At 46.2% G+C, this 23247-nt stretch overlaps 1 protein-coding gene across 4 annotated transcripts in view; it reads left to right on the top strand.

Moving 5' to 3' along the window:
- Window positions 1-21119, top strand: part of OTUD7B (OTU deubiquitinase 7B) — an 83659-nt gene extending 62540 nt beyond the window's left edge. For 3 of the 4 annotated variants that reach the window (XM_039513092.1, XM_039513089.1, XM_039513090.1), the window contains 2 exons: window positions 1996-2080; window positions 3826-9639. In XM_039513092.1, the coding sequence (XP_039369026.1) occupies window positions 1996-2080; window positions 3826-5151 (1411 nt within the window). In that variant the 3' untranslated portion in view covers window positions 5152-9639. Of the gene's footprint in view, window positions 1-1995; window positions 2081-3825; window positions 9640-20930 lie in introns of those variants that run through there. The other variant, XM_039513091.1, reaches the window with a different exon arrangement.
- Window positions 21120-23247: the final 2128 nt, after the last annotated feature.

The following is a 23247-nucleotide window of genomic DNA, read 5'->3' as shown; positions in this document are numbered from 1 at the left end:
TGCCTTTTGACCAAATAGATATTTTAGTGAAAAATGGCTTTTGATTGAAAACAGTCATATTTTTATGGAGGGAAACGCTTATTTCCCAACCAGCTGTATTTAGATTTTTTTCTGTGATACCTGCTTCAGGAATAAGTGCACATCATATACAAATGACTGGCCTTTTAACATTAATACAAAAATAATCCTGTATGCCAAATGAATACAGAGAAATATTTTTGAATTTGGACAATTTCACATACAATAATTTTAATTTTAATAATTACAGTACAAAACAGTGTCTGATACTAAGGGTATGTCTTCACTGCCGGCCGGATCGGCGGGCAGCGATCCATCCAGTGGAGATTGATTTATCGCATCTAGATTAGACACGATAAATCGATCCCCAAGCACTCTCCCATCAGCTCCTGTACTCCAGCTCCATGAGAGGCGCAGGCAGAGTTGAAAGGGGAGCGGCAGTTGTCGACTCACTGCGGTGAAGACACCACGGTAAGTCCAGCCAAGGACGTCGACTTCAGCTACGTTATTCACGTAGCTGAAGTTGTGTAACTTAGATCGACCCCACCCCTGGTGTAGACCAGCCCTAAGAATCTCATTCAGGACCTTGGAAGCTTACAGAAAACTCAATAGCACTAGTTAACTTTCTACAGCTCAGTCTTGTGTCTATTCTTGCACAGGATTAAACAAGCCTTATTTTATTCAGTTCCAGAACTTCAAATGGGTTTATTATTAAAGGCCCCTCTGCTGGACAAAATTAACTAACCTTTTGCTCTTTAAGACCCTTTAGGTGTGCTCAAGTGTCTTAACATTTTACAGTCTCAAACTTCAGCCAGTTAAGATAGAGCTCTCCTGAATAATTGAAGGCATGATGTATTTGTTCTTTGACTTTGCACGTGCATGTTTGCTGTAACCTAATCCCTGCTTCCTCAGGATCTCTTAAGTGAGTTGTTAATTTCATAGGAATTTATCCCCTGGTATGCCAAAGAACAACATAACTCCCCTGTCTGTGTAGGCAGGAACAGAGCCATGATATGTCTGTGTGCTACTAAGGTTGAGTTAGAATGCTGGACGATGCTCAAATTTCTCTTGTATTGCTGCTACCTTTTAAAGGGACACCGACAAGATAGAAATCAGTATGCAGCAAATGTATGTGACCACTTCATTTTTTCAGCTTCAGTTAACTGAGATCATTGTGGCCAATATTTAAACTATTTTCTTTTATGGAAAGAATATGTAGCATTTGTTTGCTTCACGTTATGTAAAATCAGAAAAATGTAAATGAATTCCAAAGATACATTTATCTTTAAAGAGACGAGAAAATTGCTGCTTTTTTTTGTTGATAAAATTGCTGATAAAACTAAAATTTTTAGCGCATGGTCAGTTTTTTCCTTTCTGGTTCTCATGCACTAGTTTTGTTGAAGTTTCCAGAACTGCAGAAGAATCCGAATTTAAAAACTTCAGTGAAATAACTTCTACAAATCTAGTGTGAACAGAAGTGTTTTTGAGAAATTCCTTTTACACAAACCCAGAATATGGGGCTTAATTTAAGCTGATTTGTCCAGTTAACATTTTACATAAATGCTAATTATATAAGGAGGAAATTCATATACAAAAATAAGTACAGGTATCACTCCAAAATGGTGGTTCTCAAACTTTTATGCTGGTGACCCCTTTCACATAGCATACCTCTGAGTGCAACTCCCCTCCCCCCTTATAAATTAAAAACACTTTTTATATATTAGACACCATTATAAATGCTGGAGGCAAAGCGGGGTTGAGGGTAGAGGATGAGGGGTCCCGACCCCTAGTTTGAGAACCCCTGCTCCAAAATATCTTTTGATCCAGTTATTACATTATAAAAATTAGCAAGTAAATTTTAATAGAAGAAAAAGGCAATTAAAATGTAATTAAATCTCCACATATGGAAAATCGAACTGCAGTTACTAAAATGACCCTGGATTGTAACTTTGTTTAATATCTTTTTTTTTTTTTCAGTGTGACATTATCGTTGGAAGCAAAACTACATTTGCTGCACAGTTACATGAATGTTAAATGGATCACCTTGCCCTGTGAAATGCAGGTAAAGAAACAGGAAATATGTTACTCCTTTGAACACAGATATGCTTTCTTTCTACAGAGGACTAGACGGGGGGATGGACTTTTGCTTTCATTCTTGTACATTTCTTTAACCTGCCATTAGAAGGCCTGGCTGTCCTCGTTTTGGTCAGAAAGAGCAGAGAAATTGCTGTGCAGATGGACCTCTTGGATTCTGTGCACGCTTTAGTAATAGTTTACATTAAATGTTAAAACTCAAAATACACAGAGCTGATAATTCAACCTACTGCACTACACCACCTGCGGGGGAGGGATAACTCAGTGGTTTGAGCACTGGCCTGCTAAACCCAGGGTTGTGAGTTGAATCCTTGAGGGGGCCATTTAGGGATCTGGGGCAAAAATCTGTCTGGGGATTGGTCCTGCTTTGAGCAGGGGGTTGGACTAGATACCTCCTGAGGTCCCTTCCAACCCTGATATTCTATGTTCTGTACACTGCTGGATCTGGACACTTGCTTTCCAGCTGCCAGAAAGTGAATGAAGATATTAAGGTGATTCAGCTAGAACTTCAGGGCCTTAAACCTTAAGGGATCATGTGTAGTGTTCTGAATACTTCAGCATACTTCAGAAATCCCCATGCTGTCATCTCGCCAAGTCACAACAGCTGCATTAACAGTGAAAACATGGCTTAAATTCTTCCAGGTTCGTAGATATTTTTTTAAAAGGAAGTTGTGGGGTTGGTAATTCAGGACCTGGAATGACTCCTCCAAATTCCATGTGAATTGTTAAATTTCAGTTTGGATCATTTTAAAGAACAAGATGCTGCCAAGATGCGGGTCTGTATGGAAAAAGCTCAAATGATTGCATTTAAAAGTAATGGTTTTCCTTCTGTCCCACGCCCCCCTCCCTCTCCCTCATAGATTGCCCACAATACTTGAGTCTAAATCCTCACCTGCCATGACGGCCCCAGGTCATTACAAGTAAATGACATTAGTGAACTATGAGGGTATAGTGCCCCCTAGTGAAATGGGCTGCAGGTCTGAGCTTGAGCAATATCTACCATTTTATTGTAGATTGTGTCAAGTATCAGAGGGGTAACCCGTGTTAGTCTGGATCTGTAAAAAGCGGCAGAGTCTCCTGTGGCACCTTATAGACTAACAGAAGTATTGGAGCATAAGCTTTCGTGGGTGAATACCCACTGCGTCAGACTTCCAGAATCCCAGCGTTCAAACGGCTGCTCTGTATCCCATACAGACACACTATAAAGAACCACCTCACTATATTCCTGGGTTGTTTTATTAGGTGGGCTACATACATTCCTGCATTTGTCCTTTGTGGTGACCTTCCTTGCAGCCTGTGAGGGCTATTTCCAGAACGCATCCCCCTTTGTAGCTGGCCAGAAGGAGATTGGTCACCCCGGTAGAGCGCGCTGACATCTCTAGTTAAAGTCTTGCTTTCCCCCATTTAAATCTTGCACTAAGTTGATGCATCTGCGGAGCCTAATTTGTAAATGTAATGTCAGGGCTGTGTTTTAACTGAGCAGGGGCTTGCTATGGAGCAGACAGTGATGTACTTGCAGCCTTGAGGCTCAGCATGCTCCTCTGCAGCTCCTGTCTGCGGCTTTTGGGAGAGCCAGCTTTGGTGTGGAGAAGGCTCCCCTGGTGTGTGTTTAGGCCTTTCTCGTGAGCACCTGCATGCACTCAGAATTTGGCCTGCAGACCGTAACTGCTGAACTAATTGTCTTTCTCTAATGGTTGCTTTCTTTGTCCTTAGGCCCCGCTAGCCCAGCCAGAATCCCCTACTGCTTCCGCCGGAGATGACGCCCGCTCAGCGGCGGAATCTGGGGAGTCGGACAAGGAATCTGTCTGCAGTAGTACCACCAGCAACGGTGGCAGTAAGAGCAGCAAGGACAAGGAGAAAGAGAAGCCAAAGAGAGACCGAGAAAAGGACAAAGACAAGGAGAAAGAGAAGAAACGGGCTGACTCGGTTGCTAATAAGCTGGGCAGCTTTGGCAAGACTTTGGGAAGTAAGCTAAAAAAGAACATGGGTGGCTTGATGCACAGTAAAACCGTCAAAGGAGGTGTGAGCAATGGGCAGGGGGAAACCTTGGAGAAGAAGAAGAAAGGATCCTTAAAGTCGAGGAAAGGCAGCAAAGAAGAAACTTCCCAAGGGGATTTGTCAGTCTCTGCTGAGAAAACCTGCCCAGGCCAAGTGACCACAGAGAAGCAGTCTGATCCCTATAAATACAGCAATGATGTGAAGCTTAGCCTGAGCATCCTGCGAGCTGCCATGCAGGGCGAGCGGAAGTTTATCTTCGCTGGCCACCTCAAGACCAGCAACCGGCACCAGTACCAGGAAGAGATGATCGAGAGGTACCTTTCCGACGCCGAGGAGCGCTTCTTGGCCGAGCAGAAGCAAAAGGAGGTGGAGAAGAAGGCCTTTGCGAACGGCTCCGCTGCCAAGAAGCTGGAGCCGGAGGCTAATCTTCACAAAAGCGAGGACGTGCTACTGAATCCATCCTACCCCCAGTTGCCTCCTAGTTACAGCATCCAGACCTCGGAGCATGCCATAGGCGCTAAAATGACAACTTTTCCTTCCAGCTACTCAGGGGTCTTCACCATTCCCCGGCCCGCTGTGGTCAACTGTGTAGAAGGCGCACATCCCCCCAGCTATCAAGATACCCGGAGGCAGGTAGCCGGTGGGTCCTGCAGCAGCCTTCCTCCCTATGCTACCTTACCCAGACATTGCACTCAGGGGCGGCCTCACCCATACCAAACCAGCCCTTCCCACCTGGGAAGGTTCTCCCCAACAGAGATGGATGTACCCCCAAATTACCCCGTCGAGTGCGACAGCCCTACCTGCGCGCCCCCCCACAGCAATGGCTCCAGGGAACCCCTGGAGCAGGACAGCTTGCAGAAGGGAGCAAACGGGGACAAAAGCAAAAGCCGAATACTTTATAACGTTCAGCAGACCAAATGCAAGCAGCCGAACTGCAGTTTTTACGGGCATCCGGAAACTGGGAATTTCTGCTCCTGCTGTTACAAAGAGGAACTGAAACGCAAAGAAAGGGAACGAGAAGCACTAATACACAGGTTCTGAAGAGTCTGGCTCATGCTGACATTTGGACCCATGAAGTATGGGGAATGCAATAATCTTTTTTTTCCATGCTCCTCTCTCCCTCTTCATAGGAGGGTGGGGATGGCTGGCTAGGGTGGCAAATGTGATTCCACTACAGTGTTATAGTGGTGATCCATTTAAAACGAGGGGGTGTGGGGGGAACAAACCTTTCCTTCCAGGAGACTCTGAAAGAGAGAGGGGGATGCTATCAAACAGGTTTCTTCTGGCAAAGGGTGACTAAGATTAGCAAGCCCCTGTAGGAGGCATGGTTGGGTCAGAGCACATGGCGAAGCAGGGAGTAAGACACCAGGTTCTTATAAAATGATCAAATCAACAAGACCAAAGCTTTAAGTGAAGGCACGTGGAGAATACCATGACTGTGTCCTTTTAGTTGGATTCCAACTTTTAAACTAATTTAAACTAGCTTTTCAGAGGAGTTAGCAAAACAGCCCAGCAATTTTAGTTGAAATATCATGGACCTTTTTAATAAGAGATTTTAACATTGTTTTTATTCTTTGCTGGTACTGAAAAGAATTGAAAGTTGGAAATGGACTGTTTCAGGGTAGTGGCTCTGAGGGGGGCCATCTCCTCAAGACCCATCTCCATCAGATGTCTTCTGAGCGTGCCTCTTAGCAGCAGGTTCAGGACTCTAACCTTTAGATGGGCTTGACTATATTTTTTAAATTTTATTTTTCAACTTTTTGTGGGGGTGGGAGGGCAGCAATACCGAGTGTTTGCGTTTTCTTACAGAAGTACTGTGCAAAACCGTTCTGTTACTGATACAGTCAAACCTACTTAGTAAGAATCAATGTGAAAATGAAGTCGGTGTCTCCACCCAGCAATAACCATCAGTGTGGAGAAGTCGAAGTAGAGAGGATGTGTCAAGCCCCTGCAGCGCTGGAAGCTAAATCTATACCAGTTTGCTGCTATTTGAACACACACACTCTTTCTTTCTCTCTAACTTGGTTTTTCTACTTGCGCAAGCTGTTTCTATACTACCTCTGTTCTGCTGAATAGCATTAATTTGGCTCTATTTTATTGAGCCACAGCTCACTTTTGAACAATGGGGAATAAAGATATTTTTTGATACCAGGGCGAAAGGAGCTGTGACAAGTAAAGCGTAGCTATGGCAGAATTTTAAACACACTTTCCCTCCCCACCTTCCCTGAGTCCCCTGCAGCATTAGGGTGGGCATAACTTTAGCACTGCAGTGTTTGCACAGACATTTGTAACTGTAGAAACCAAACTGGAGCTGTCCCATTCCAGTCTTGTACAGAGCAGGGGCGAACATTTGAAATAAAATGCGAATCATAGTGATAAATTTAAAAGCTTTGCAACATCCCCTTTTTGGTTTAAGAAGGCGTAACTATGCAATTATTTTCCATTTTAAGTCTGTCCATCGTCCTTAACTTGGGGGAAGGGAAGGATCAGCAAAGAAGGTGAAAGTATACTTCTACTGGAAAATGACCTTCGAGCCTTATTCTCATTTACACACAGGCTGTGTCTGAACACACACATTGCACCAGTTTAACATAAATGTCTTTTAAAGCACTGATTGATGCCTTGTCTATAGGGAAAAGTTGTACCAGTTTAACTCAAGGTGTGCTTTTAAAATGGATGGACTCTCTTCCAATGAGGAATCCGCTTAAGCTAAACCGAAAGAAGCTGCTCTTAAACTAAAATAAGTGTCCATCCAGGAGTTTGCACTAGCGTAACTACACTGGTTTGTTAAACCAGTGTAACTTTCTTGTGTAGATAAGGTTTTATTTAAAATGGTGCCAACCCCCTGTGGATATTATTTTGACTGGAATGCCTTATTTCTGTTTAGCTTAAACTTCTTTCTAACTGATTGAAGCTAGAAGCCAGGTGACTATTGATAGGCGTGTCCACTTGGCCTCTTCCACTGGTTTCACTAAATTGATTTTAAATCGCACCTTTTAATTAAACTGGTTCTGCTTTGTGTTTAGACAATCAGAAGCCCCTGTACACAGCTGTAGGGTAACTGTAATTGATGGATACTACTTGACACTGCCAGAGTGGTGTATCCGAGCCTGAGTGTAACAGAATAATGCCCTAGGTGTTTAGTTTGAGTGTTATATGCTCATCGTGTTCCCTGGCTGCCTTTTTCTTTCCCAGGAACCGAAACAGCAGCTCCATATTTCCTACGCTGATAAAACATCAGCCTTCTGTCTTGTGTCCTTTTCTAAGCGGGGATTCGTCTCCCGTTCTGGGTTGATTCCAGTATGCTATCAGCGTTGTTCCAGCCAGACCAAACTGATGAAAGAACAGTGGCTGTTCTCCCTGCTGTCAGGGAAACGAGTCTGCAGCATGCTTCAGGAGGATGATGTAAGCCAAGGGTTTTCAAAAGTGCCTAGTGATTTTTGGGCACCCAGCTAAGGCCTCGCTCTCAGAAGCACTTTCTCAAAGTCAGACCCCTCTAAGGTGTCTGAAGCTGGGCCCCCAAGACTTGAGACCCAAAAGCACTAGGTGCGTCAGAAAATCTTATCCATACAGAGTAAATTGAAATTAACCCACCGGTTTTAGGGCAGCTTCACTTATCTTGTAGGCTGACTTCCACACACGCAATACTAGTTAAAAATAACAGACTAGCTAGGAAGTGGCGAGCTGAATCAATTCACTCATCTAAAAGAAATTCATTGGAAATCTCTTGAGCTTTTGCTACAAAGATTCACTGCTCTTCCTTTAATCTTTTTAAAAACAGCTTAGCTGGGTGCTTTAATTCTCCAGTGGCAGCGTTCACTGACAGTATATTCTTATTAATGAAGTTTGACTGTATTGTCATCCCTCTCTGAAGACTGTTTGAACCCAGCTTGCTGTACTGTGGTGTGAATGTAAACCTGTACATAGTGGATAGGAGTCTGAAAGCGTGAAAGAGAAACACAAAGTCAGACTCTCATATGCCAGGATCCGATTGCTCAGTCGTTTGGCAAAGAGATGGTGGATGTTTAGCAGGTGAAGGGCAAGTTTCCTCAAACATTTGTTCTCCCATTTGACCCAGCTCTGCAATTTTTGCACAAGAAGAACTCCCCTTAACTACCCTGGGAGCTGAGACTGCAGGATGGAGCCCTGACCGCAGGCTGCTGTGTGTTGTCCGTTATTAGACAGGTTTCTGTAGGATCTTACCCTCGCAGTCAGTTTCTGGCATTTGCTTGTCTGACATTTTTTATTGCGGTTTAGGTGTAGTTCATAGCTTTTTTTTTTTAAATCAAAAGAAAAATTTGAACTTCAAACAAAGTTAAGTTTCCAATAAAAAAAAAATTTGAAGAGTATTTTTTCTATAAACTACAGAGTTTCAACTATTACCCTGAGTATAACTGATTCCAAAGCTTTCCCGCCTGAGCTATGTCATAATGAATTGACTAGAGAGGTATCGATTTAATTTCTTTAGAGCTGCTAGGATTTTTTCAGGTCATTTATGTTTCCTTATAGTGAAAATATTTTTTTTGAAAAAGGGATGATTAAATATAAATTTTATATTTATTGAAAGACAGTATTAACCATCAGTTTTCCTTTGCATAAACATACTGAATCAATTGCTCACGGAGCATTAAACTTCCTGTGGTGGGGCTGAGTATTTTATGGTACTTTATTTTTTTAAAGGGGACGGGAGTGGGTTGGGAGGGTGGGAGGAAGAGCAGCAGTGTGGACTCCAAAGCACCTTTGTTTTACAATGAGCACCAAACGCTCCGCTCTTCCGAGAACCAAACGGGAGAAGGCTTTTCCCTTTCTGTGCTGGCCTGGCAGGATTCCCACAGTTACTAGTGGGGACGATGCACACGCTCCAGAGGCAGAACAGGCTCCTGGAGAACTTGCATAAGAGATGGAAAAAGAGGAGGATGCCATTTGATTTGGTCTTAAAAACAAGTGCACTTAGTGGTGCAGTTGGAAGAAACGTTGCTTGCTATTGAGACCTGGATATTCCTGTGCAGCCTCTTATTCTGCACTCTCCTGGCTCCTGAGAGATACACTAGAGGCTTTTTTATAGGTTAAAATATTTAATGAACCATTAAAGAGCATTTTAACTGTCCTACACCTTTGTTTTACACTCCAGCTCGGTTGCAGGGAAAGCACCGTAGGATACATCATTATAGTATTTCACCTACTAGACTTTAATTCTACAAGCCCTGCTGCATCATTTGATTTTAAAGAGCAACTTTTAGAGCCATGGATCTGATTAGCAGGCCTGGAGAATCTCCATAGAAAGGTTTAGCACATAGTCTGGTTTTCACCAGTCATGAGAGAAGTGACCTGAATTAATTCTTCAATTGCTTATTGACAAAAAAACTTTTTTTATTTAAATATTGGGTTGGCAACTTTTTACTCTAGTTTAAATGCACTGCTGTAATGAACACTAGATGGCGCTTTGTAATCGGTCTTATTACACGGTATACTTTCATTTATGCTACCATAGATTTCACTGACCAATAAAAAGAAAAGTTCAACTAACAACCGCTGAGGAGCAGCCGTGGCTGTTTTGTCTGCTTCTTTCTTGGATTGCTAAAACCAGATCTCAGGGATGCAACTTTGCAACTACACAAACCAAACGGCCTGGGTATGTGATTATTTATTGGTTTTGCAGGAGAGCCCTAGTTATGCTTCAAAGAGTCCTGTGGCACCTTGTAGACTAACAGACGTATTGGAGCATGAGCTTTCGTGGGTGAATACCCACTTCGTCAGACGCTTTTTACAGATCCAGACTAACACGGCTACCCCGCTGATACTAGTCATGCCTGGCGCTCTACGAACAGAACAAAAAGATGGTCCTCCTGACCCAACGAGCTGACAGTGTGGAGGGCTGTCAACCTCTTGCATAAGGAAGGCCATGGTCTATCTAGCTCACTATATTGTCTTCTGACAGTGGCCAGTGTCAGAGGGAGTGAACAGAAAAGGGCAATTTATCAAGTGATCCATTCCGTCGTCCACTCCCAGCTTCTGGCAGTCAGAGGTTTAGGGACACCCAGAGAATGGAGTTGAATCTCTGACCTTCTTGGCTAATAGCCATTGATGGACCTGTCCTCAACAAATTTATCTAGTTCTTTTTGGAACCAAGTTACACTTCTGGGCTTCACAACATCCCCTGCAACGAATTCCACAGGTTGACTATGTGTTGTGTGAAGAAGTACTTCCTTCTGTTTTAAACCTGCTGCCTATTAATCTCGTTGGGTGATCCATAGTTCTTGTGTTACGTGAAGGGGTAAATAACACTTCCCTAGTCACTTTCCCCACACCAGTCATGATTTTATAAACCTCTATCATGTCCCACCTTAGTCATCTCTTTTCTGAGCTGAACAGTTGGTCTTTTTAATCTCTCATATGGAAGCTGTTCCTTACGCATAATTTTTGTTGCCCTTCTCTGTACCTGTTCCCATCTCAAAAGAGAGAATTGGGTGACCAGAACTGCACACAGTATTCAAGGTGTGTGTACACCACAGAATGATGTAGTGGCATTATATTTCCTGTCCGGTTATCTATCCTTTTCCTAATCGTTCCCAACATTCCCTTTCTTGACTATTGCAGCACATTGAGCAGATGGGTTCAGAGAACGATCCACAATGACCCCAACCAAGATCTTTCATCCTGGAATTGTAGTGAATTCTCTTAAGTAGACACTAGAATCATAGAAATGAAGGCCAGGAAGGGACCTTGCAAGGTCATCAAATCCAACCCCCTACAGTGAGGCAGGAGCAAATAAACTTAGACCCTCAAGGACTCCTTGCTATTATGTTTCTGACTAAACTCCTAGAGGCCCACAAAGTTTTGTGTTTTCAATTTGTTTTTTCCAATTTGTTACAAATCTCCAGAGATGGGGGGTTTCTCTGTCTCCCTTGGAAGCCTATTCCAGAGCTTAACTGCCCTTAGAGTTAGAAAGTTTTTCCTAATATCTAACCTGAATCTCCCTTGCTGTAGATTAAGCCTATTGCTGCTTGTCCTGCCTTCCGTGGACATGGAGAACAATTGATCACTGTCCTCTTCATAACGGTCTTTAGTGTATTTGAAGAGTGTTTTCAGGTCTCCCCTCAGTTGTCTTTCTTGAAGACTAAACAAGCCCAGTTTTTAAACTTCTCTTCAGAGGTCAAGTTTTCTAACCCCTTAGTCATTTTTGTTGCTCAGCTTTGGACTCTGTCCACATCTTTCCTGAAGTGTGGTGCAAGAGTACAAATTGTGTGGCATTTTCTCCTGAATGTCCATTCGTGGCACTAACTTCTGTGACCAGAGGACATGGGTTTAGATGTGTATCTGGTCCTTGCACTCCCCCTTGGCACCTTTTCAAACTTCCACCTTAGCCAGCCTTTGCTACGCTGCTTTTGTATCCATTTTCTTCACTTTAGTTGTTGGCTCTTTTTAAGTATGTAACGTAGCATCCCATTTCGTACTAGCTGACAGTGCTACTATATAGGATTGTGCTAAACGTCCAGTTTCCCTTTATTTGGGTAACAAATTTTGGTTATTCTACTAAAAACAAGGCAGGGAAAAGCTTCCAATTGCCGATACATAAATGGTTCTGTGCAGTTGTTTGAATTAAAAGGATTTTGTAATGTAAACTGTCCTCGGACGTGTTAGAAGATTAACCACAGCCGTGCTGGCGCCAACACATAAGAACAAGATGGTGAAACTGACTTCCCCATCCAAACTGAGAGGAATGCAGAAAAGTAAACCATATAAATCTGGGAAAGGAGTCAATTTGAAAAAAAAATAGTGTCGAAGGTGTGGGGATGGCTTTAGTGATGAGATAAAGATTTAAGGCCCAGAGTCTTTTTTTTTTAAAGGCACTTAAGTGCATCTTAACTTTAAACAATGCTTAAGTGCTTTGACTTGGGTGCAAAATTAATTCCTTTGGCTCTCTCCTGTGTTCCAAAGCCCACTGAAATCAATTGATTTCTGCTCAGTGTAATGGGCTTTGAGTCAGGCCTGTAATAAGTAACCGGGTTAAATGGCCTCGGGTTTACCATGAGTTTCTTTTGCAAATGCTTTCAGATGACTGTTTGGAAAATCCACACTTTATCCTACTTTAGTTTTTTATTATTCTTTGTGGAGGATTGTCGACAATTGGGCTGGAATCGGCTACCAAGTTGGAATTGTGCCCACTGTTAGCTGTGTTAAATTAGAAACACAGAGCATGAATAATGGAAGGTCTTTGTGGAATGCCAAGATTTCCTGCCCAAATCCTCCCCCTTTTTCGGATGCTGATGTTACCTGCATGGAGCAGACTTAGATGCATTTGCTTAGCAGCGCATCTCTTGCTGTTTGCCAGTCTCCTAACTTTGTCTTGCCTCCATACCTGGTAGTAGTTTTACATTTTATGAATTAGCAGTTTAGTAAATGAATAAAGTATATTGGCTTTCCAGTTGGTGTATCAAATGAGCCACCACTTTCTATCCTTCTCTTAACCACTCATCCTGGATTAGCACCTTGGGATTATCCTGTGATGTTTATCCCTAGATTGATTTATTTTTATTCTCACTGGTCCCTTTCTCACCCATCTTTAAGACCGGAGAGGGATTGGCCTCAACCTGTTGCAGACACAAGATAAAGGTTCTAAGCATCCCAGCGTACATCTACGCTGCAAAAAAACAAATCAAACCCTGCGGCAGCAAGTCTCAGAGCCTGGGTCAGTTGACTTGGGCTTGCGTTGCTAAAAATAGCAGTGTAGATGTCCCACTCCTGCTGGAACCTGGGCTCTGAGAACCAGCAAGGTTGGGGAGAGGAGAGGGTCTCCAGATCATGGGTTCCAGCCCAAGCAGGAATGTCTGCACTGCTTTTCATTTGACCCGGGCTCTGAGACATTCCGCCATGGGTTCCTCCCCCCCCGCCCCACCCTTTCACTCATTCGTCATAACCGAAACCTGCCATGTACCAAAGCTGCATCCTCTTGCTGTGTGGTGTCAGAGCTTCATGTTAACTGCTCTGCCCTTCTGGTTGGCTGCTGCTTTCTCAGCCCTCGTGCGCTCGTGTGGTGGTCACACAGATGGCCAGAGAGAGTCCTGGTTACCTGGCCCAACCAGAGCACAGTGTGATGGTCAAGGACTCCTTGCAATTATGTTTCTGACTAAACTCCTAGAGGCCCACAAAGTTTTTTTTCCACCCAGCCCAACATCTCCTTGACTGTTCCATGCATGCGTCTCTAGCCACCCTCCCCTGCACTGCTTACAGTGAATATTAATGACAGCATAATAGATATGTTCCAGCTAAATCTGACCATAACCAAACATCCTCAGCTCTGTGGCCTCCTCTTTCTCTGGATTCTACTTAGCCTCCAAAAGCGGGAAGTCCCCCCAATAGAGGATCTGGACTATTGCTAGTCATCCTTGCTTCCCATTGTTACCCTCCATCTAGCTTGACTTGATGGGCAAAAGTCCCAGGCTGGGCCGTGTGTCAAACTGAAACAGTTGTCAAGCACTGGCGTGCGCCCTCCTCAAACCATGCTACCAACTCTCTCTGGGCAGTGAGATCAAGGATGATAGCCTGGCTGCTAGAGTGAAACTGCGTGACCATAGATTTCCAACCCTGAAAGTGGAGAGGTTGAAACATACTTACGCGTCTTGTGCCTGTGAATTCTCCCTCCAATAGGAACATACTGAAAGCCAACATTTCAACAGCTTCTAGTAGCCGCATGCAGACATTTGAGCACAGCGGAGAGGATCGCAAACTGTCACCTCTTTTTTTTTTCCCAGCACAAACCATTTTTTAGCATCACTTCACTTCCTGTCCCTCACCCTCCGGTGCAAAAATAATTTTCTGAGTTGATCCCTTTTTCTGAGGACTGGATGATATTAACTTTATGGAACGCAGCACGGTTTCTTTCCATAGCTGTGAACTGAGTAAGCCTAAAAAAAAACCTCCGCCCAGTAATACCATTATAGCTGTAGAAATTCAGACCCTGTAAAAGAGATTCAGCATCTGCTGTGTGCTCATGTATAAATACTGTCTTGTTTTTCCATTACACTGCACTGTGCTGATCTGGGTTTAGCATTTATTGTGAAATCCTTTTGAACGTCAGCATCTGAATTTAAGATACAATAGTCCAAACTGTAATATTCCAGTTTTCTACTCGGTGTGCAATTCATTGGAACTGTGGAACTCCTTGCCACAAGATATCAGCGAAGCCAAGAGCTTTGCTGGATTAAAGCAGGACTGGACATTTATATAGCTAACAAAAATATCCAGATTGACAAGGGTAAATATACTAGTAGGGGTATATTTGGAAGGAATAATAAACCCTTGTGTCAGAGCACATGTCAGTGGCTAACTATTGGGGACTAGGAAGAAGCTTTCCTTGGGGATAGGTTATCCTATAATCGCCTTCTGTAGGTGTTTTACAGGTTCCTCTGAAGCAGCTGGTGTTGGCCACTCAGACACTGGACTAGATGAGGCAGTGTGGTCTAGTGGTTAGGGCACTGGATTTGAGAAGCAGGACACGGGTACTATTCCTGGCTCTGCCCCTCTCCGGCTGAGTGACCTTGGATGAGTCATCCCCCTTGTCTGCCTTGGTCTCCTTCCATCCTTTATAACCCACCCTTTAGCTAGCTTGTCTAGTTAAGTTCTTTGGGGGCAGAATCTGTGGGTTTAGGCAGCGCCTGGCACAATGGGGCCCTGATCTCAGTTGGGGTCTCTAGGTGCTACCACAATAGACTGCTGCAGTGTGTCAGTGGCTCTCAACCTTTCAAGACTCCTGTCCCGCTTCCAGGAGTCTGATCTGTCTTGCGTACCCCAAGTTTCACCTCACTTAAAAACGACTTGCTTACAAAATCCGACCTAAAAAGACACAAGCGTCACAGCGCACTAGTACTGCAAAAGTGCTGATCTCATTTTTAACCATACCATGATAAAATAAATCGACTGGCATATAAATACCGTACTTGCGTTTCAGGGTATGGCCTATAGAGCAGCATAAACAAGTCTGTATGAAATTTTAGTTTGTACTGACTTTGCTGGTCCTTTTTGTGTAGCCTGTGGTAAAACCAGGCAAATCCCTAGAGGAGTTGCGTGCCCCCTGGCAGACCTCTGCGTACCCCCAGGGTTGTGTCTCCTCCCCCACCCCCCGCTTGAGAACCACGGCAGTATGGCAATTCCATGCTCCTGTTGAAGCCAATGGGAGTCTCGCCACTGACTTTAATAGGAGCAGAAACGGGCCTTTATGGTACATGTCCTTGGGCACCCTGTACCTCTGTGCGCTCTCTGACTTGGCCAGAGAGTTATAGAATTTGAGGCCAGAACTGGCCACCGGCTCATCTAACCTCCTGCCACTAACCCGTGCTCTGTTACCCTGCCACTGAGCCCAGTAACTTGGCAGAGACTTAAATATTACAGCCCAATTCGTGGCGGCATTGGAACTTCCAGAATAAGCCCCAGGGTCTCAATGTTGCACTCGTGGCACTGAACCATTGCGGGAGCGAGGGCTGGGGTTCTCCAGCTCGTGTACGATTGAAAAGAATGCGTTTGTTTTCTAACCCTGGAGGAAATTCCTCTTTCGCGAGGTGCCAGATTCTTAGCTAAGTTCAGACAGCAGCCAAGTTCTCCCTGAACAGAAAATGGAATGGCTGGAATTGACTGGAGAGTTCACAATTGGCGTAAGTTGTTGGACTGTCAATTTTCTTTTCTTTTTCTTTCTTTAATGGGTCTTTGCTTCAGTCCCCTGCCCTGGCTTTAATGATCTCCTGCTGCTTGAATGTTTGAAAGAGAGTCAAAACGCACACCAAGCATCTGGGAGCACAAGCCTAAATAAAAGGAATATGTGCAGTCAACACTGGTGGAAAAACTTTCACACCAAAAGCAAGCTAGGATAAGGGAGCAACTATCTTAAATCTTCCACTCGCCAGGAGCTTCTCCTTCATTGTCCTTGCTTGCATTCAGTCTTAGTGCCGTCTTGCCACGGCTCCTCTACCAAAGCCAGGGACGACCAGATAAAATTTCCCTTCTCTGTCTGACTTGGCTGTCGTTGGGCGACTCCCGTTTAGATTGACGCCTGCGCTTTGAATGCTATGGGCCGGCTTCCCCACGCTGTGATACAGGCAGTGAGGGTTGTAAGTTACGGTAGATCACCGTGGCCGGCTAAAAAGTTGCAGTAACTTAGCATCAGACGTGTTAGTGCACTTACAAAATGGCCCTCTGCAAATCTCAGGGGGGAGGTGGTATGGGCTAGTGGCCAGAGCAGCATCTGGGACTCCAGGGAGCTGGCTCTCAGACCGCTACTCTGTGCACTAAACCATCCCACCTCCCACCTAAACCTACGGCTGCCTTGCTGGGGGGCGGGGGAGGGCTTCAGTAAGACTTGTGCCTTGTCTGTACAATGGGGCTCGGCATTTATTGACTGTCTAAATGCAAAGTGCAGCTTGCACGAGGTTTTCTGCTCCAGCTGTTCGGCTCATAGAGAACAAGATCACTGAGCTACGTCCCTGTTCGCAATCTACCAGCAGTAAGGTCTTGTCTAAACGCGCACAGCTTCCCAATGAACTATAGTACAGTTAAAGCAGTGCGGCACCTTCGTTTGAATGCTGTTAGATCAGGATAAAGGGGTTTATACCAGTGTAGCTTATTTCCATATGGGAAAGGAAATAAGTTATCTGGCTATAAGGCAGTTATACTGCATCTGCGCTTGAAGTTGTACCGTTAGAACTGTATCGGTAAAATTAATCACCTAACCCACATAGTTACCCTGGGACAAAAACTGTGTCTACCAGGCCTTTCTGCTTCCATTGGCCTCGGTCCTGTGCTGCAGACATGCTAGTGATGGGTGAATAAAGACATTTCTGATACCAACCTGTGGCCCAACACTGCCAATTTCTGCAAAGCTGTTGTGACTGTTTCAGCTCTAAACTCGGTTACCCATCTTTGATTACAGGAAAAAACATTTTGTTGAGTTAATGATCCTAAATGCGCCTCCCTGTGGGAAAGAACAAACCTCTCCAGCGATTCCCCCTGCTTTCTCCCCCTCACAAGCACTTGTGATTTTTACAGGGGAAAATCTCTCTTAACTCTGCATCCCTTATGGTATCTGTTAGCCTAGACTTAAATCTACAGCCGGTCCATCAAACTTGAGTTCCAATTCAGGGCTGAGTTCACGCTTGCTTGACTCTTAACCTGTGGAATTTTTTACCAGTCACGAAGTTTGAATGATAAAGTTTAGCAGGGTCTTTGGTTGGGTGACCAGATAGAAAGTGTGAAAAATCGGGGGGGTGGGGGTTAATAGGCGCCTATATAAGAAAAAGCCCCAAATACCGGGACTGTCCCTATAAAATCGGGACATCGGATCCCCCTAGTCTTCGGGTGAACTTTCACAGCACGTTCACTGGCCAATCCCAGAGGGGGTGGTCTTCAACTTTTTGCCTTTGTTCAGATTCTTGTTGAAAACACGTAGCGGTGAAAAGCTGCACTGACTGGCCAGAGCCGGCGGAGGCTGGTGTCCAAATACATTAGAGTATTAGGTGGCAGTTCAGAAGTACAGCTTGCATTTTGAACAGGGAATCCCATAGGCAGGACCCAAACCAAGTTAATAAGGCAGATTTCACAGTCAGGACTAACAGCTGTGTGGGGGAGAGGGTAAAGTGAAAGAATCTTAACTTTTTAAAAACCTGCACGTGATTGACTTAAAAGGGGAAAGGAAAAGAATAAACAAGGGTAATTAAAAGACTAGTTCTAACGCTATTCCGGCAGCACCTGGCCCTTCCCATGGTGCTGCCTGTTGTCCAGGCGAACAGGGGACATCTACACCGCCGAGCTAGCGTGTGTGAGAGCAGCCACGCTGCACCGCCCTGGCTGAGTTACCCCGGCCTCACTAGCACGGCGCTTTCCCCGTGTGTGTCGCTAGGGCTTCTGGGACACAACCCTTGGCTCTTAGCTGAGTCTCTCCCGGTGAATTGTGGGAGAATTTCTGCCTTCCTGGGCCCTTTGGAGGGGAGGGGACTGGGAAGACATTGGGGGACTTGTCTCACCTGTGCCAATTGGCCTGGGTTGAAAGCACAATCAAAGTTGGGTGAGAGGGTTTGGTGTGTGGACAGGAGTGGGGTTAGGAGTAACCCCAGCTCTGCAGTGAAGACCACCCCCTAGTGCAAGGCAGTCTCTGCACTGACGAGTTCCCAATTTAAACAGACAAGCCAAAGGGGGCAGAGAGAGGAGGGGTTATACCCATATTATAGATGGGCAACTGAGGCTTGATGTGATGTGACCAAGGTCGTGGGAGGAACGTGTGGCAGAGCGCGCACTGAACCCAGATGATTTGAGAGCTAGTCCAGTGTCTTGTCATCCTTCCTCTCTGTATCAGCACTTCAATTCCCGGTTCGAACCCGGTGCCCCTTGTGTTCTGCCAGCATCCTGCAGCAGAATGTGTGTCGATGATGCCACCTGCAAGGTTAAAACAATTCAGTGGCATTAATCCTATCGAGTCAATGGGATTTCCCAAAGGCTTTGTGCAGGGGAAAAAAAGCTGTTAAAGGTGTTTTGCAAAGGAAAGAGCCGCTGATGTTCCTGGGGTGGAAAAGGGGAGATTTCCTCCATCACGGACATAGAACCAAATATTCTTCCTGCTGCTGCAGGTTGACAGATACCAGCAGCCTATAGTCCTTTTGCAGGACTGGGAGAGAGAAGAACCAGGAGCTCCGAACTTAGCAATCAGAGACCCCGAGGGAAGGGTCCTCGACTAAACCAGAATTTAGCCCTTGCTCCATGTGCCCACAGGCAGCTGGTGAAGGGGAGTATGGCCAGAGCAACCTGTTTGCCTACATCCTCCTGAGAGAGCTGCAGCCCAAGAGGTCAGCCCCTCTGCTAGCCCTTGTAGTTTCACCTTGACTCCCCAGGCCTGCTGCATTTCAGCGCCGGGCCGTCACGGTCGTGATCTGCGACTGCAATCCGGTGATGGTCTAAAAGGCTCGTTTGGTGGTGACCGATGCCTGATCTGCTGTCAGATGCTGGTACAGTGCAGTCTAGACTGTCCCTCCAGCAAGCAGGAGGTGCAAAGAAATGCCTGCTGCTTTCCTCCCATTCCCTCTGTGCTCAAGTGGCCTAGTGTCTGAGGGCTGCAATTTGCATGTGCCTGAAGCCCCCACACCTTTTTTTGGCAAACTGGGAATGCTTTCCTGGGAGTGTGGGCTAGTGGTTAGAGCAGCAGACAGGCTGTCAGGACTCCTGGGTTCTCTTTCTGTCTGGAGGAGGAGAGTGCTGTGTAGTGGTTAGAGCAGGGCATCAGGTAGCTGGGGTTCTATTGACTCAGGGAGGGGAGTGCGTGGGCTGATGGTTAGAGCGGGGTGGCTCCTGCGTTCTGTTCCTGACTCAGGGACGGAAATGGGACTTGGGACTCTCTGGGGTTATGTTCCCAGGCTGTGGGACGAGGGTGTTGCTCAGTATTTTAGTCTTCACATGGTTAATCCCTTTCGAGTTCTTTTCATCGCACAGCGGGTTGCGTCGAAAGCAGCCGTCCAAACCTTTCTCCTTTGAAAGCCCCAGCTCCTTTTATCCGCTGTCCATAATAGGCCCTGCTTTTAACATTCCGCTCCACGGGGCGCGCCACAGAACCTTTCTAAGCCTCTCCGTTTCCAGCTGAACGGTTTCCTCCTTTTATTCTATCTTCATTAGGAGCGAGAGGCGGCTGAGATTCCCCAACGCCTTCCGGCAGTTGGAGGGGACAGAATCCCCCCCCCAACACACACCCCCGGGAGCCGTTCCCCATCAGCTGAGACGACGTCGCCTGCAGTCAGCTTTTTTCCACCCTGGCTATTGGCAGCCGGCTTTGCTGTGAGCGCTGGGTGGGAGCCGTGCCTGAGAACTGGCTGTACCGAAGCTTCCTGCAATTTCCAACAGATGGTGTCTTGCATAATGACCCCTTTCATTGAAGCCAGGCTTGGGATTTCCCTGGGCTCGTCTCTCTCCGAGGCGGCTTCCTGGGCTGACACGCACGTTTTTGATTCGGAAAAGGAAGCCGTTTCTGAGGCAGAGGCGGCGCGGGATCAGGGCCCGTGTTCCGCTCACCTCTTGCTTGAAGTAATCCCCTTATAGCTATGCACGCAGTGGCTATGTCCCTATACCCCCCCCACCATAGTGTAGACACATCCTACGCCAACGGATGGGTTTTTTGTTCCTTTAGATACTCCCCACCCCCAGGTGCCAGTAGCTAGGTTGCCGGAACCGTTCTCCCATCAGCCTAGCTGGATCAACCTACCAAGAGACGGGAGGGCCCAGTCCCCAGAAACTTACAACCTATACAGACAACAGGTAGAAGGGGGAAAGGACTTGCCCAAGGTCACCCACAGCTCAGTGGCAGGACTGGAAACCGGGTCTCCCGAATGCCAAGCCGGTGCTGTAAGGATCAGGCCTTCGTCTGCAGCCAGATGAAAAGAGCAGCCGAGCAGCAGCCGTTAGCAGGAGTCACATCCTCACATTCCATCTAAATTGCATTCAAACACGGTAACATCCGGCTGTTAAGGAGGAGACCCCGTCCTAATGGCCCCCACTGTCACCAGGTAAAACCAGATCTTAAGATGGTCAGTATCTGTCTGGCAAGAAATCACTTCTCAAGAGTTGTGGCTGTGAAATCTCACTTCTTTTTTGCTTTGTCATTCTGGTCCCCACTTCCCTGTTGTTTATCTGTATGGTCTCTGGGTCTTTAATTGTTTCTGTCTGTTACATAATTAATTTTGGTCAGTGTAAATGAATTAAGGGAAGGGGGGTAGGACTGGTTAAAGAATCGTGTTACACAATGTTAGGATTGGTTAAGGTACAGCTGAAAGACTCAAATTTCACCATATAAACAGGTCCAAAAGGAAGTTCTTTGGGTACCAGCTCCAGGACACAGCCCGAAAGATCAGAGCGGCCAGACCTCAACACTGCCAATGACGCCGGGCAGAGACTGGAGTCCCCCAGATGGACCGGATCCTGCCTGGCCATCCTGATTGGCCACCTGTCTTATTGGGAGCGGTGAGCACCGTCTGGGTAGCGTGTGCCATCTGGTTTTGGTGGTGGTTAATAAATTGAGGTGATGTAGGATATTACTGTGTGAGGCTCTTTCACTGGTGAAAGGTCCTGCGCACCTGCAGAAGTCACATACACCTGGAGTCCTACGTGTTGGGAAAAGGGGGTGGGTACTTACATTGACCAGGCGTGTTGCACCCTGAGCCCTACGGATTGGGTAAGGGTAGGTGCTTTTTGCCTGGGAAAAGGTGGGGTGTCCTAATGTGTGCAGCTAACAGTGCCCTGTCCATGCCCCCTGCCAGGAGTGAGTGACTCTAGCAAAAGGCCCCAGGCTCCTGTGTTTGTCCTGAGATGTCCACACTGCTCACCAGAGGATGTTTCTAGCTTCTGGGGCTGCAGCGTAGCCTGAGCTGACGGCTGTGGAGGATGTGCAAGGCCGACTGGACTCCAGCCCCCTCTCCAATGCGCACGGCCGCATCGAAATGGGGGTGCAGGGGGTTGTGTGGGTGTTTGGCTCTAGCACCAGCCCTGTCTTGGAGACACACAGCCAGCTCCTGGTGCGGGAGCAGAGGGAACTATTTCCGTGTAGAATCAAAACAGTCTAACCTGGCTTTAAGGGCTGGGCCTAACTTACTGTTCAAGGATGGGGATAGCTGCCCTGCCATTGCTGGATCTGTAGCATTGGTTCACCCTGGCCACCATCTCCCCAGCAAGTCAAAGGTCCTTCTATGATTGTGGCTCGGTGGGAAAGCATTTACCTCTCCTTTACCTCGCGTTAAAGTTGCATGTCAGATTGAGACCCTTGAATTCTAGGAATCTGAGCTGGAAGGAGATATATATATATATATATATATATATATATATATATATATATATATATATATATATATATATACATATATATATATACACGCGTGCGATCGATCCGCTGGGTAGAGCAGGGATCTGGAAGTCAGCTCGGCCCCTGCCTCATTGTGTGACCTCAGGAGAGTCATGGTGTCTTGCTGTGCCCCGTGCCTCAGTTTCCCCATCTCTCTTTTCAGTATAATACCACTTCATTCCTTTGCCAAGCGCTTGGAGAGCCCAGCTGTGCCACATTACAGACAAGCAAAATATAATTAGAACTGGTGTCTCCCTGTGATTTTTATAGCACAGCAGTGCCTGCCTTGGGTACCTTGTTCATTGGGGAAACTCACCTGCTGACCACGCCCTCTATGTATAGCTCTGTGTTTACTCGGTTGCTCTAACCTGCTGCAACCTGTCTCGGACGCTACGCCGTCACTGGGCTGGCCTGTGGTGCAAGTGACATTGCAACTGCATTGCAGTAACGGAGCAAAAATAAGGTTCCTAGCCCAGGCCTAGAAATTCTTTCCTCTCACTCACAGCTGGCAGCACTGTAGACGGCACAGCTGTGCTTCTGGTGTAGGTTAGGAACTCTGCCCTGAAGGGATGGCCTCTTAGTCGGCGAACGTGCAGCGCCTAGCGCGGCAGGGCCCTGATCTCTCTTGGAGCCTTGAAGCGCTATCCTAATAAACAAGAGTGCCTGCTACTTGTGCGTGAGGACATCAGGAGCTGGTTTTAACCCCCAGGCTTATTGGGGGGCTGCTCCGTTGACCCTCCATGAACAGAGCTCCCGTGGCCTGGAATGCATGTGGCCAGGTGGCTGAATGAACCCCTTTCTTTGTGTCCTAAATCATGTGTGACTCCCACTCTCCCCATTAACGGGCTTGCCCCCCTTCCACGCACACTGCCTGGCCTCTGAAGCGTCATCTCCTCTTAGCTCTCAGCCGTAATAATCTGCTTCAGACCATAATTGGCCAGTGTCTAAAAGAACAGAAGCGCCTCATGTGGTTTTTGTCTGGGGCTAAGTTTGTCTTTCAAGGGAACGCAGACCCAGGGCTGGGGGAGTTTCTCTCTGCAAGGGAACAAACCCCTCTGTGCCGTTAGAATTTATGGTCGAACGCTGATTTGCAGCAGATGTTGCATAACGCAAGTGACTGCCCGGCTTCTTCACAGCAGCTTGCCTGTCTAGACCTGGAGCAGATAATATTTGTGTAAGCTGGGAAAACAATGTGGGTATTTTCCTTTCCAAAAGGCAGAGCTAAATCAACTCGAGTCTGAAACTTATTTTACCCTTTACTCTGCCCTGCCCTGACCTTA

Source organism: Mauremys reevesii, linkage group 24, assembly GCF_016161935.1.
Source record: "Mauremys reevesii isolate NIE-2019 linkage group 24, ASM1616193v1, whole genome shotgun sequence".
Taxonomy (NCBI): Eukaryota; Metazoa; Chordata; order Testudines; family Geoemydidae; genus Mauremys; species Mauremys reevesii.
This window is presented reverse-complemented; position numbering and strand designations above follow the sequence as displayed.